Raw genomic sequence first — 15,017 nt, 5'->3', positions numbered from 1 at the left:
TTTGTGAACTTATTTAATAAATGTGTGTCCTGAAAAAAAACACTATTTGGGAGAAACCCGTTCAGGAAAATGCAGAGCACATTCCCTTCCAAAATGTACCTTTTTGTATAAGTCATTCTGGAATTCTGTTATTTACATATTTTATTTTCCTAATAATAGCCGTAACTAGTACTCTATATGCCAATTATTCTAACATGCTGAATAATTTGAACATGAACCTAACCTAATAAATTTAATCTAATAAAAATACAATCATTTTTATTACTACTTGTATTAAAATGGGAATGGTCAGCAGAAAATAGGTTATTAAGTATACTTATTTTATAAGTACACTGGAACTATATGTAGGTATATAATGTCTTCTCACAACTTCAAACCATTCACTTTGGCAAACTTGCACAGAAAATTGTCTAAATAATGGAAAACTTGTTCTAACATTTTGGAATACTTTACAACATATTATCTTAAGGAGTGCCACAGCAATACACAGCTGGAGTTTGGAGTTCAGGCTGCTATTATTTGTACTGACAGCTGTCACCGCTTCTTTACACTTAGGTGATTCTAATGAGCCAGCCATCAGGATAGATTGGTATTTGTTTCAGAGCTAGGACTTCACATCAGGAGGAAGCAAGGTACTTGTGTGAATGCTTATAACTTGATATTCCTACAAGCAACTAAAGGGCAAAACTGAGGTCAGAACTGAAATCTTCTCTAGTGGATGACATTAACATTCTCTTACACTTTGACAACCGAAGCAAATGGAAATGATACATCTACAGTACAAATCTTCCTCATCCCAGCTCTTTTAAATAGCAGACAGCCCAGGCTGCTTTTGTTGTATCCCATGCTGAGCATTTAACCCAGAGGCCTCCTTCCCCATGCTTGCCCCCACACATAGTGAAGGTTTTATCACAGTAGGTAGCCTCTCTTACACAGTGAAGGTTTTGAGGAACCATCTTCCAAAAACAAGAACAATCACACAGCTACAGAAGCATAAAATGATGCTTTTCAATGAACTATAGTACATTTCTAAACATAGTACATCCATACGCATTTTAGAGATCATTTGCTAGGTGTCAGCATAAATTCACTAGGGAATTCAGCACTTTTAGCTAATTTTTTCCTGTGATACCTTCTGTCTCATCTCCACAAAATCTCCACCAGCACTGGACAAAGAAATTGTTGTTCTTTTGACTTTGCATCTCAGTAGATAGACTAAATGAGCTGTGAATATCAACATTTAACCAATAAAGAGAGATCTTTATTTATTTAAAAATCTATCAGATCTGCTTCAACTATAAGGCTAATTGAAAAGGCTATTCAGGTCAGCTGTGATATTAGAAGACAACTGAATCACATTCAATGCTATTTAAAGGACATGAATGGACTAAAAGAAAAATTAAACCACAGCCATTAAAATTTAATTTGACTTAGTAAAGACATTAACATTTTGATTTTATGCAGCAGTAAGCATTCTGAACATATTTGCATATAATTCAGAAACCAAGAATTGTCAGATCCTTGACCCTTATGTAACAAAAATTATTGAAAATAACCTTAAAGGGCAAATAAGAAAAGCAAAAAGGAGAAAAATTCTTTGAACACTGTGGTCATGTCATTCTGCTTTTTCTTTACACATAAGAAGTCATAGTATGTATGTTTAAAACTATGTATGCAAACTTACATCCAGAAATCTGCTTATAGTGAGTCTCAGTTATTCTGGCTCACTCTTCTTTTTTTATAGCTACTTTCAAACTTATATTTTACCTGATCTATCAGCAAGATTTTCTGTAACTGAGCCATTCTGCCATGGATAATGGCCAAATTGATCTATGTAGTTACTTTAACAACCTCATCTCACCTGGAATTTTTCTTTCGTACACTAGTTTATGTAACTTCTTATAGGATAGAGTAAAGCAATCTACTTGCTATTTCTATCAAGCTAGTTAAAGTCCTATAAAAATTAACTTTGTATTAATTGCATATGTGGATTGATATGTGGATTGAGCAGTGCAGCTGACACCAGAGGGAAAGAATGCTATCCAGAAGGATTGGGACAGGCAGAAGTGGGTCCATGTGAACCTCATGAAGATCAACAAGGCTAAATGTAAGGTCCTGTATCTGGGTCAGGGCAATCTCAAACACAGAGACAGGCTGGGCAGAGAATGACTTGACAGCGGCCCTGAGAAGGATTTAGGAGTGTTGATTGATGAGAGATTCAGCATGAGCCAGTAATGTGTGCTTGCAGTCCAGAAAGCCAACTGGATCCTGGGTCAAGGATACAGCCAAGGGAGTCTCTGACAGTGAAGTAAAAACTCTACTGTCACAGAAGCACTGCCATCTCTACTCTGGACCCAGCCCTTGAAAAAGCTTTGGAGAGAAGAGCTGCAACTAAATAGCATCCTTCTTATGACCTGATAAACCTTTGCAAATGGCAATTGTTTGAATAGAGAAGGGCATGTGAAATGCTTAGATCAACAAAAGAGCTTCCTGAGATAGGTTTTGAGAGAAATAACTGTATTGAGTAATCAACCGTCTCATGGATCCATATAACTTATAACATATAACTCCTAGATAACTTATTCACTGATTTCTACTTCATGGTTCATCATTGCTAATAATAAATGAAATGAGTGGGAAAAATAATCAAAGTTCTAATGACAAAATGAAGTTACTAAATTATTCCAATAGATTGCTTCTAAATTGGCTTGGTTAGCCATTAATTTGGAAAGCATTCTCAACTTCTGTCTCAGAATATTTTTATTCAGGACATCCCAGTGCCTGAAGGACAAACATTTCTAAACTTCTGGAGCGCAGTATAGTAAAACTGTTCTACTAAGCTTTTGGACAGACCAGATGAGATTACAGCAACTCTGGGTTAAAAGCCTCATCCAGTGTGGACTATATTTTACTACAGACACGTGAATGACTTCACCCATGAATTATATCCAATCTCTATTTGTTACTGGAAAAACAGCTAGATTCTTCCAGGATGTGCTTAAATTAGAGAGTGTTCCAACAACTATCTCAGTTCAAATGTTCAGTGATCAACCTGTCTTAAAGCTCTTTTATGGCAGATTTATCTCAGACAAAATGTTACTTCTTATAACAGCAACAAAAAAGCAAACAGAAACTACAGTATTTGTACAGCCATTATTCCAGTTTGTGCTTTGGTGTAAAAAGCATGGAAATACATCTAAATATTGAGTAAATTCAGGTGCTAAGTGCATGCATGTAAAGAGATACTACTGTGCCAGGCAGTGAGTGGAACAAGGGAACTGCTATTGGGTTAGTCTAAAATGTCAACAAAAGAAATATTTGCAAGATTAATTAAAGTAAGTTGAAGTCTGGTACTATTTTAATCCTAAATTCGAGCAGAATGAAAAAAAAAAAAAAAAAGTGTCATAAGCTTTGAAATATATTTATTTCTCAGAATCTTATAAAGATTTGGAGTCACATCAAGGGCTTTGGCTTCTTCCTCTGCTGCCTGCTGTAGCTACTGAACAGTTTTATTAGAACGATCCCAATATGACAAGGTCAAATGAAGCCTTTTATCAAGACTTATCAAGGAATTCATGCAGAGGCCACATGCCTATCTCAGATAAAACAAACTCTGGAGTGTAGTACCAAGAGCTTAGTAAATACAATACACTTCACATATTCCATCTGATATTTTCTGATATATGAGCATCTGTACAGTCAAAGATATACCACCAAAATACAATTTTTAAAAAGTGGCAGATTTAATATACTGAGTAAGGTATTTTTTTATGAACATGTCATGCTCTAAGTAGTGACATAAGGGATCGGGTCCAGAACAAGAAACTTAATAATAAAGGCAATTCCTAGTCACACCACTTTGCAGTGTAGCTTTAGGAAAACTCTCCAGGAAGTACTGGAACAATGAGTCATTTACGTGCTGAGCAACAGTCCCAGAGGTTTGGTTTTACAGAGCAAGACAAACAGCTTTAAAAGAAGTAATCAGAAAGAAAAAAAAGAAAAAAAAAAAAGGAAAAAAAAATCCTCCAAGACCTTCCTATCTATTCAAAGATTGGTGGCCCTGCTAGGCAGGGGGGTTGGAACTACATGATCCTTGAGGTCCCTTCTAACCCGGGTAATTCTGTGATTCTGTGATTCTGTAATACATTCATCTTAGTCAGTACTTACTGCTGCATATACTTCAAACACTACCAGCTTTGTTTTACTGCATTTCAATCTCACATGACCAAGTTCCCCCCAAAAAAGTCCTAAAGCTATTGCATCATTGTTTAAAGGATGGCTTTACAATAGACTCAGCACTGGGAATTCAGATGTACTGAAAAATTAAAAAACAGGCTGAAGCACAGTAAGTAATCTAAATATCATTTTTCCAGCACGCTGGTCATAGATGGATTTTGTTCTGACAAACCAAGCAGTAATAATAAAGAAGAACCTAGGAAAACAAAAGATTGCTTTCCTATTAAAATTTTAAAACACATACAAAACAACAAACAACCAAATTCTGATATTTTTCCACTGAGTTTCTTTGATTTACAAGACAAAGATATTATTTTCTGCATATCCAAATGAAACAAGTGAGCTCATTTTTTTTTCACTCACCTTCTGAAACCACCAGTTATGGTAACTAAAGCATCTGGTAGAAACATACACACAGTATTCTTGACAATCAAGCTTACTGCATCCGCTTCTGCCTTAGATACACAGCTAACAAGGTCCTCATAGTAGAGAAACCCTGGAAATCAAAGATTAAAAAGTGCTGATCACTCTGAAATCATCAAAATCTATGTAGTGTTAAGTAAGCCCAGTGTGAAATATATAGTCACCTCTCACCAGGAAGTCAAGCCACTTAATTTGCACTAAGGGCAAGGAAATCCTAGTTAATTAGAAAAATAAAGAAATGTGTGGCTGTGAATCTGAATCTATAGGTTTGTTTTAGAACATGTTATGTAAAGGAACAAATTTCTATCTTCACACCATTCCTACAGTCAGCCTCCTACCTTGGATTTGATGGAATCACATGCGGACGTTTCTTCCTCAGTTCATCTTCTTTGTTGTAATTTTCATATATTACATTGTTCTTACAAACAGCAGTTATAATAACATAGCAATCAGAGTAATAGTAATAGTATGTGTTCCCACTTGATGAGATCCTGAATTAGGAACCTGAATTATTCTTGCTTACCTACTAGTTCCCACCAGTGGCATTTCTGTATGTACCACTTTAAAGAGAACTCTTCCTGAAACAATGGGCTCCTACGCAAAAATGGCACCAGAGGATTGTATGGTATGTAAAATATTGCAGCTTTCTTCATGCCTGATCAAAGTCCTTGTATGAAAAGAGCCCAATTCTGCAGCTTGCTTCAACAATCTGAGATAATATATGTGTAAAAGAAGAAAGAAATGAAAGAGCATGCCAATCCAAAGGATTCTAAGCTGCAAAAATGAAGTTACATGATGATAATGTAATACTTTGTTTTATTAATTCAACAGATTTTTTTTCTTTAAAGGAGTTCCTTTACTTAGAGAAATAGCACAAAAAAAATATATTGTTTTTTGGACCAGCAACACTTTTCATCTATGTTAAAACTCTGAAGATAAGATGTACCAGGATTATAAGGCAATTTTGCAAGTATTTATCACAGATCTTTATTTCTGACTAGTGTAGAGCTGCACTGAACAACACAGGCCACCTCTTGAAAAGCAGTTCTGTTCTTTTCTATTGTTGAAGTTTTTTTCACAGCCTGTGCAATAATGGTCCATTAATGGTTTTGTGTATATAAACATTTCATTGGGTACCTGTTCAGGTTATTTAAAAAAAAAACCAAAACCACCCACATTCACAGCTCTTGAATGCCATCATTTTTAGAGGGCCCTAATATACTAAATATTGTTTTAACCTAATAAGTTAATATTCAAAGGATTCTGTGTCAAGAAATTGAACTCACAAATAAACTGTGCTACCACCACCTCCTTCTCTCATGTTGTCACAGTACAGATACGGAGTTTTTAATGGCACTTGCACCTTACCTGCTCTCTGCATTTTTGACAGCTTCAGAGTCTTGTCAGCTTTTACCTCTTCCACAGTTCGCAAACCCATTCTGAACCATTTCTCTGATGTCTTCACTCCCACTCCAAAGACTGAAGTAAATTGCTAAAGTCAGTGAAAGAAAACACATTTCAGTTATGTCTGAAAGAGAAGTAAATTAACAATGAGTTGCTAACAAGATGGTTTCACAGTGAAAAGAGTGGGCAGATTGTATCCTACACTGAAGATTAAAAAAAAAAAGAAAAAAGAAAAAAGAGAGAGTGTACTGCAAATACACAGATACAGCTTCCTTTCTTTGCATAGTCGTATTCAGCAGACAATTGTTTTTAAGTGTAGGTAGTTCTCATTAAAGTGAAATCTACACAACAATAAGGTAGCACACCCAGCATCTTTATGTAATTTAGCTAAAGTTATGCATTCAGAGGTTTGAAAAAAAGACCTTGTTTCCCTGGAAAATTGAGACATACAAAGAGAATCATAAGGAAGCTGAATAACCTCAAACCAACTTCATATGTTAGCAGGTGTCTCCTCCAGAGGAGGTTCACCCAATTTGACTGAAATTACAATTTATCTTTTTGTATTTTATGCACTACAAGCTATCACTTGTACACATGAAAGTGGCATCACTGCACTCCCGAGAAATAGGGTAAGTTATCACTGATGTAAACCATTGATGTATGCAGTAGATCAATATCACAGATAAACAGCAGTATGAAAAACCCTCATGCCTGCTGAATGCATGCTCTTTTTCTTCACTTTGTCTGTATAGAAACTCTCAGTAGTTTCTTTTATGTAATTTAAAGAATAGCTATGCAAGATGTGAATAGCTGCCATTTTCCACTGAATCTACAATCTCTGAATTCCAACCTTGCTATTTTGTATTTTTCTAATTATACTAATTCTTTGGAAATAATTAAAGAAAAGAGTGAAAATCTAGGGTAATATTAAGAATACATTTTGAACATAGCGGATGAAATTACCTATTCTTTGTCTGAAACATGGTCATTTATGAAAGAATGATTCTAAATACTTTGATCGCTATCTTTTAATTTGTCTGCCTATACTTCATCCTCAAAAGGGCCTACTACTGGATTCAGAACTATTCCAAGAAACTTAATTAACATGGAGAGAGAGAACTTAAAGTGGACTTCAATGCTGTTGCTTAAATTTTTAGGAAAAAAATAATATATATCTTCCATATATATATATATATATGTATATCTCTTCCATAATAAAATCCATTAATATTCATTATCAATTTGAAGGCACTGCTGAGTGCAGTGTATAACAGACAACACGTTTCTTCAGTGGCATACTTGAATACCAATTTTCATCTGGTAAATGTGAATTCTGTCAAGTTGTTCTCTGCAACACTTCCATAAGGAGGAGAACTGACCATGTCATTCATGTACCCTATATCTGAAACACAGATTGCATAATTTATTTCAGTGGATTAATAACAGCAACATTGTGACCAGCCGTGATCATTAAAGTCATAATGAGTAATTAGCAATAGTTACTAGAATCATGTTAAAAACTGAAAATTAGGAATTTGCTAATAATATGAGATTCACCTTCACTTACCTAGATACACATTAAAAAATAGTTGAGATAAACTAGCTACAGCCAGTTTAGACAAATGGTCAAGGCTGAACTCGGCTAAAAAAAGATCCATATTGTTTTTTCATTATTCGGTGTATGAAAAAAGGCATAAAACATATTGGAGATAACATATCCTCTTGCAGGATTTATTCTACACTCCAAAGACATTTTCCTAAACTCTGACATACAATATAAAATTGTTGATCTTCAATTTTTACTACCATTAATAAGTAGTTCTAGTTCCTGAATCCTGCTATATTTGAGAATCCACACCTCTTTTCTGATCATTATTACTGTATATGAATGTCCTGTCACTGTTATGATTCAGAAAGAATGGAAGTGCCTTTAAATAGCTGAAGCAAATAATACAGGGGGGAATTAACCAGTCCCACTCATTTTATTCCCCTCATGATTGGAGAATATTTTTAAAAAATGGGAATTGGGAAATGCAGTACTTATTTTCTAGATTTCCTGTAACTATGCAGCAATGTGGCCATGACTGAATCAACAAGATACCTGACAAAGAAATATCGCCAAGGCTTTGTTCTTTTGCTACACACGAAAGAGAATTAAAATAGATATGAATAACCTACTTAATTCAGTATTCTCTTAATACCAGAATGAAATGGTATAGTACTATCACAATAAAATAATGAGGGAGGAAGTAATGCTAAAACAAACATTGTATTACAGAGAAATCAAGAGAATGCATTACATTTGTTTTAAGGAAAAGATCAAGCTTAAGAGCAGCTATGCATGCATCATATTGACTATAAAGTTTGTTGATTTCAGAGTTATTCCATGTTCTCTTTATTCAGTATCTATTCTTTATTTATATTTGATGTTCTTTAATTATACAACAGAAAGTTGTAAGGAATTTACTAATCAGAAGGAAATATACTGTTTTCAACAACAGTAACAAATCTCAAAGATTTACCTTAAATGATTTGTATCGTTCATCATTTAATACATCTTTAGCTCTAGAACTCTCTCCTTCTTCAATAATCTCCTAAACAGATAAAAGTATTACTTTTAAAATCAAGATGTAATAAAATAATCTAATGAAAAGTCTTATTGACCTGTAAAAACATTTAGAGCAAATTTAGCAAGTACATTGCTTTATTCCATCAGAATGAAAATCTGTAGTCCTTTCTGAGACAAAATTACCGAAGGATGAAGGAGAAACTTAGACCACAGAATGAATTTCACAGTACTTATTTACTCGTACATTTACTCGAAGATGAAGTAGAAACTGAGACCATGGAATATATTTCACACTGCTTATTTACTCATAAATTCACAGCCAGATATTAGATATTTATCATAAGCTACCAATGTGTTTCTATGACAATTAAATTTCATTATTTGCTTGAGTTTACTTCTCTTAACAGTAAAAGTATTTTAAAACCAGATTTTTGTTCTTGTTCAGTTTCTTCAATCTCTCTGATAAAAGAGGAAGAAATAAAACAAAGAAAATGAAAGAAAAAAAGACATTTTTATAATAACAAAAAGTCATTCTACTTTCTGTAGGGTCATAATTGAATTCCCAGCCCTCAGGTAGTAGGTACAAAAAGCTCTTCAGAGGCTACGTTCTTAACTGGTGGAGTGAGGCAGAACAGAAAACAGAGTGAATCACAGTACCCAGCAATGATCTCTGCAGGCACTGGAGACACTCTGATCAGCGCCTGTTGCAATAACAGTACCTGAGATTTGGTGTCCTGAAAAGGCCAAGAATTAAAGAAAAAAGCAGGGAATTCTCGCAGTTCCTATAAGAATGTAAAGTTCATCCTTCATCTAGATAAAAGGCTCTAACGTGATTCAGAGCAAGTTAGGATTTAACATTAAAGTACTGAAATATTTACCAGTTTGTCAAAAAATTTTATTTCCAATAAAGCATTCAGGTGAGAAAAGTGATGCTCCCAAGGGTAGATGTAATATAAGCAACAATATTACTATTAAACTGTCACGTTCAAATCAGAGTGGGTCCTTAAAAACTGCATACAACTCTCACTCTCCACTATTTGTATTTATTCATAATTTAACTTTTATTCATAAGAGAACACATTCTGTTTCAGAACTTTTTGTTACTATAAAAGGATTCAAGGAATCACTGAATTCCTTGTATCAAGGGTAACATATGGCTACTAAAGGAAACATACAGTTGAGTAAATGCATACAAATATCAATTCTGCATTCTTTGACCTCTAAAATTAGATCTGAAAAGATTATTGGCTGCAAATGCAGAGCTACGTTACCTCAATAACATCTCTGACTCTGTCCCCCATACAGGGCAACCCCTGTATATCTTTCATTCTGGTTACTGGAAATGGAAGAGATTTCAGCACAGAAGCTGCTCTCAGAAATTCCAGGCAGAATATTTCATTTTCTTTGAATTCATAATTTTCTGCTATTATCTCAAAGGCATCCTGGGAGAAGGGAGAGAGTGGAGTAGAAACAAAGTTAGTGAAAGCTATTCAATACACTACTTAGAAGGGTTACTTTGTATGCTAATTCAAGAAAGACTTATTTATGATAGCGTGAAAAGATGGAGTTCATCACTAAAATTCAGCATCATTATATAATCACTCTAAGATAAAAACTTCTAAAGGCTTCCAGCTGACTAGAATCTGGAAGACTGAGTTCTTAATGAAGCCTTCCAAAAAAAAAAAAAAAAGCCTCATTTTTTTCCAAAGCTGCAAAATTAAGTGCTCTCTTCTGAGATTTTCAGCGTACCATCACCAGAAGAGATCTGGCTGTTCATAATACATATCTAAAATCCCACACCTGGTGCTTAGGGATGATCATGTGCACCATTCAGATGGCATTGGACAGGCTAATTGCAGACCACAAACAAACACTATTAGGAAGCCTTCTGAAGCTCCTGCATGGCAGTCTTGCATCCCAGGAGGAGATCCCATTCTTTCGCTTCAGATTATAGAGAGTAGCAAGCTGATCCAAATCTTGAAAGCACCGTATATCCTGCTATATTTACGAGCTGCTGAGTATCCTTCCTGCCTTGCAGCTTACTCCTGCTCATTCTTTAACCAATAAGACATTACAAAATAATAAAGAAGTGGCTGTCAGTGTGCATCTACCTGCAATTACATTTCACTGAGACGTATTTAAAGTAGCTCATCAGAAAAGTTTTAAGAATAACCATGAGTAATCATCCTATGATACAGATACCAGGAGAGAGCAGATGAATACTAAAACAATGACCGAAATGAATAGTAGGAATGGAAAAGATTAAACAGATTTTTCCCACCCTCAGGTAAGAAATTAATCAGTAATTAAATTCACCTTTGTACTGTTTTAAAAGTCTTACATTTTACTTTGATTTTTCTTGTTGCAATAACATGCTTTGTATCTGAAGATAAAGTCACAGGCCCTGGGCATCCCAAAATACTACGTGCATAATACTGCCAGGTGAACTGGAGTCAGTTCCAACCCCACTCACTGCCATGATGGCAAACCCAGTGAAGTGATTCCTTCGTTACATCCAGAGTTGAGAATAGGATTTCACATCATCAAAAGAATGCAGCCTGATCTATATGCCACCACCACACTTGGGCTACTATCTCTTAGATAATAAAAACAGAAAACTTATAAAAATTAAATATGCCTTTCACAGTGAGCGTAGATTGTTTACTTGTTATTTTTAATTCAGTTTGGTGAGTTCTAGAAAAACAGATCATCTGACACAATGTTTTTCAGACTATTAATAGTATGGTCTCAAAGTAAAAGAAAGGCTTCGCTTTGAAGAAAATGCATCTACTTGACCCTAGAATCCACAATGCTTTCCTCTTTTATTTTTTTCAGTGCTACCATGATAAAGCACTCTGCATCTTCACATCTGTAGAAAATGCTATGAAAATACTAAAGCAGGTATTTTACTGAAAGTTTGCATTCCCTTTACTGGTAATTTATTTTTATTGTTCACTGGATCTTTCTGTATTCCCAGTTAGTACACAGTCAACCAACGGTACTTTTGCATCCAATTTATCAACTAATTTGTGTGATAGCTATTAATAAGACATTAATGAATAAGCAGATCTGTTCTCAGGCTCCCCTGTTGAAATAGACCTTTTTTTCTTTTCTCCTATAGAAGAATATTCCAGACAAATCTATTTATTTTCTAGAAAGAGCTCATACATGCAATTCTCCTCAGCTGGTTGGTTCTAATGAAGACTTTCCTGAAACAAATAGGGTTCTGCTTTCTGAGTGAATTCTCAATAATAAAGATTGTTAAAGAAACAAGACTTTGTGATTAAAGAATTAAGTAGTCAAGAATCTCTAAAGATTGGTCATCAGTTGTCCATCTCACCTAAGGAATCCTCCATTTATCTGCACACTTATTTGGCAGCTTAATAAGTGTAGAACAATTCAATTTTCTTAACAATTCATGATAGACATCATGGGAAAGAGAGCTGTTTAGTAAGATACACAATGTGGGAGTTTCTTTGGCTATCCCTCTGCAGTGCAGAATCAAAAGGCATGCAGTGTTTCTTATGATGTTGTGTTTATTTTGTTTGTGTCTTCTTTCAAGATCTTAATCTTTTTAATCTTTACCAGTTTCAAAGAATCTTTCCTACTATTTCGGAAAATATATTTGTAGACACTAGTACTTCTAAAGTCACTACTTTTCCTCAAGTGAGGTTTACATTTCCACTCACAAAATTGGTTGGTTTTTTTCTGTTCTCTTTACAATGCATGCTCAAGAGCACACGAACACTGAAGAAAGGAGTGACTTGCAACAAATATCTCAGTATAGGTTGACACTCATTAACCAGGGATAGATCCAAAAAGTCACAGTAGCCACCTCCTTCTAAAATAATCTATATAAACACACAAACAGAAAACAACTCTTGTAAGCACTTGTTCAGCAGGATGCAGTAATGACAGACTAGGAAAGTCATCTTCTAGATTAGGAGACTTGAAAAGTCTATGTAAGTGTCTTCGCACTCCCAACAATAGTACTAAAAGAGTGGGCATTTAAACAAACATATTCTACGCTAGAGAATCAACAACGGTGATAAATTTGTCTGTATATACCAGTAACTTTGTTTTATAGAGGTACAAGGCCTTTTCTACTGGTGTGTGGACAGTTTTTCTGAAAATAAACCATACCATTTTACTCAGAGACTGTTAACAGTCAGTGAGAAAACATAATCAAAGCATTTTTATTATTCTAGTTTTCATTATTGAATGTTTTCATGCCTTCGCAAAGCTCATTAAGCTATTTTAAATAAGCAATTAAATACTACTGAATATGCATTATTCCCTGTACAAAACACTGAAAGTACTGCGATTAATTACAAATCTGCCTTTTAACATAAAACTGCTTTTGAGATTCTTTTTGATAAAATCTTTTGGCTTTAAAAATAATATATATATAAAATGCAAGTAACTGATCTCCAAGTGGAGTTACAGCCTATTCAATGCTTTAGTACACACTGCATAATATTCCAGGTGGGGAAACCACATGCAATTCCTACATTAGCTGAGACAAAGCTTGCAATATCACAGAATCACAGAATGGCACAGGTTGGAAGGAATCTCAAGGACATATAATTTAACTATTATATAAGATATATTTTATATATATAATTCAATATATAATATATAACTCATTAAATGGTGATATAAAAAAGAATGCCATTATACCTTAATGTTATTCTAAGCTTCAGTACTTTAAACAGAAAGCACCTTGCCAGCTTCTTGATCAGTTAGTTACGTACTCAGATTAACAAATACTAGTTTAAAAAGGAAACTAAATTTCCAGGACTTCTAATGTGGAGAATTTTCATAAGCTCTGCAGTTTTCTGTAGAGATTGCTTTAATTAAATGTGAAAGATAGCTGAGCTACATTTCAGTTTTTTATTATTTTGAAAGCTATTCATCAAAAATCCATCTGTGCCTGAAGCTGAAGTATGTGTGAATGAGACTTTGGCTATGGAAATATTTTGGGACAGAATGAGCTTCCACATAAATACTGGTCAGATGCAAAAGTACAAGAAGATTTTGATTAATTACGTTAAAAGAGACTGGATGTGTTTTGACATAAATTTTGAAGCTTATTTAACATTTATTACTTAATTCTTAAATATTTAAAATGCCATAACATGAGTAAGAAACTTGCACAAGTAAAAGGGCACAAAAAAATTAGATTATAAAAGCTAGAAATTCCAGTGGAATCAAAATACAGAACAATGTTGTCAACTAATAGATTGGAATGATTCTAAAAAAACCCAAAAAAACCAAAAAAAACCCAAAACTTTTAGTGTTGCTGTTTTCTGTCTCCAGAAGCATTTTCAACATGAATATCAGAGTGCATGAGACCACTCACATTTCAGGAAAGCAAACATGTTTAATAGTTCCAGGTTATGCTTCATAATATCCTTCTTCTAATGTTAAGGCTTCCAGATCAGTTCCATTGCTACCCGCAAAATTTTTTAAGAATGTGTCTAAAATTTATGTAAAGAGACATTTCCATTATTAAATTGAAAAATACCAGAGGGAAGATATATTGAAAAAGTATTTTAAATCTAATCTATTTTGTAAGTAAAGCATTACAGCCTCATGGGCACATCACTTGTCGTATTTCCACATCTTTATCTACTGCTCTTCTGCCTTGTGAATTTGTAAAGTTCAGACCTCCCTGCCAGTGTTTCCCTTGCTATGTTTCATTTACTGTTTTCTGGGGCTGTCTCCAGAGCATGAATTGTCTTCTACATTGTGCAGCATCCCTTATAAAAAAAAGGCCCCTGTCTTACTTGAGCCTGCAAGTGCTACTGCAGCACTAATGAAAAAATATATATCATACTACTGTAGAGGTGAGCTTAATCTGCTGAATATTTAAGTACACTAATCAAAAAATAAAAGAAAGAAAATAAGAAATCTCACATTATACCTTAACACGTATACTATTATACTAAGAGCAGCAAGTTGACTGGAATTACTTTTTCTCTCAGTCACTGTTTAACTCTTCAAGTTTATTAAATAATTAGCAAACTGTAGGATGAGTTCTAGTTCTCAAAGTTGCTGTTGCCCATATTTATTCAAAGGTGACCAAAATGATTTAAAGGAGATTTTAAATGAACAAGACATTCAAATAATTTTTTTTTAGCTTTCTCCAGTGTTAATTTTAATTTCAAGAGCCAAATGGAAAAGACATGGAGTGTTTTTGTATACCTTTCATACTAAAATAAATCATTTCAAGTACTTATTTCAAGAATTTAAAAATCTGAGTCAACCTGAAGAATTAACAAAAGCAATTTCCATATAAATTAAACAGTCCATTTTGTTTCAATCTGAATTCTTCTGATTTTTCTGAATTGAACAGAAAAGCCCAATACTTGCTCAAGTTCAA

General features: G+C 34.2%; 1 protein-coding gene across 5 annotated transcripts in view; it reads right to left on the bottom strand.

The window, feature by feature from the left end:
* DNTT (DNA nucleotidylexotransferase) overlaps positions 1-15,017 on the bottom strand; it is an 84,506-nt gene that overhangs the window by 46,614 nt on the left and 22,875 nt on the right. For 4 of the 5 annotated variants that reach the window (XM_085555199.1, XM_085555201.1, XM_032445538.2 and 1 more), the window contains 4 exons: positions 9,904-10,074; positions 8,586-8,657; positions 6,028-6,151; positions 4,600-4,732 (listed from right to left, as the gene is read on the bottom strand). In XM_085555199.1, coding sequence (XP_085411325.1) covers positions 4,600-4,732; positions 6,028-6,151; positions 8,586-8,657; positions 9,904-10,074 — 500 coding nt within the window. The remainder of the gene's footprint in view (positions 1-4,599; positions 4,733-6,027; positions 6,152-8,585; positions 8,658-9,903; positions 10,075-15,017) is intronic. The other variant, XM_085555200.1, reaches the window with a different exon arrangement.

This window comes from Coturnix japonica, chromosome 8 (assembly GCF_054131305.1).
Source record: "Coturnix japonica strain WE chromosome 8, WE-NBRP24, whole genome shotgun sequence".
NCBI classification, from domain to species: Eukaryota; Metazoa; Chordata; class Aves; order Galliformes; family Phasianidae; genus Coturnix; species Coturnix japonica.
The sequence above is the reverse complement of the archived record's forward strand: the minus strand, read 5'-3'. Positions and strand labels throughout refer to the sequence as shown.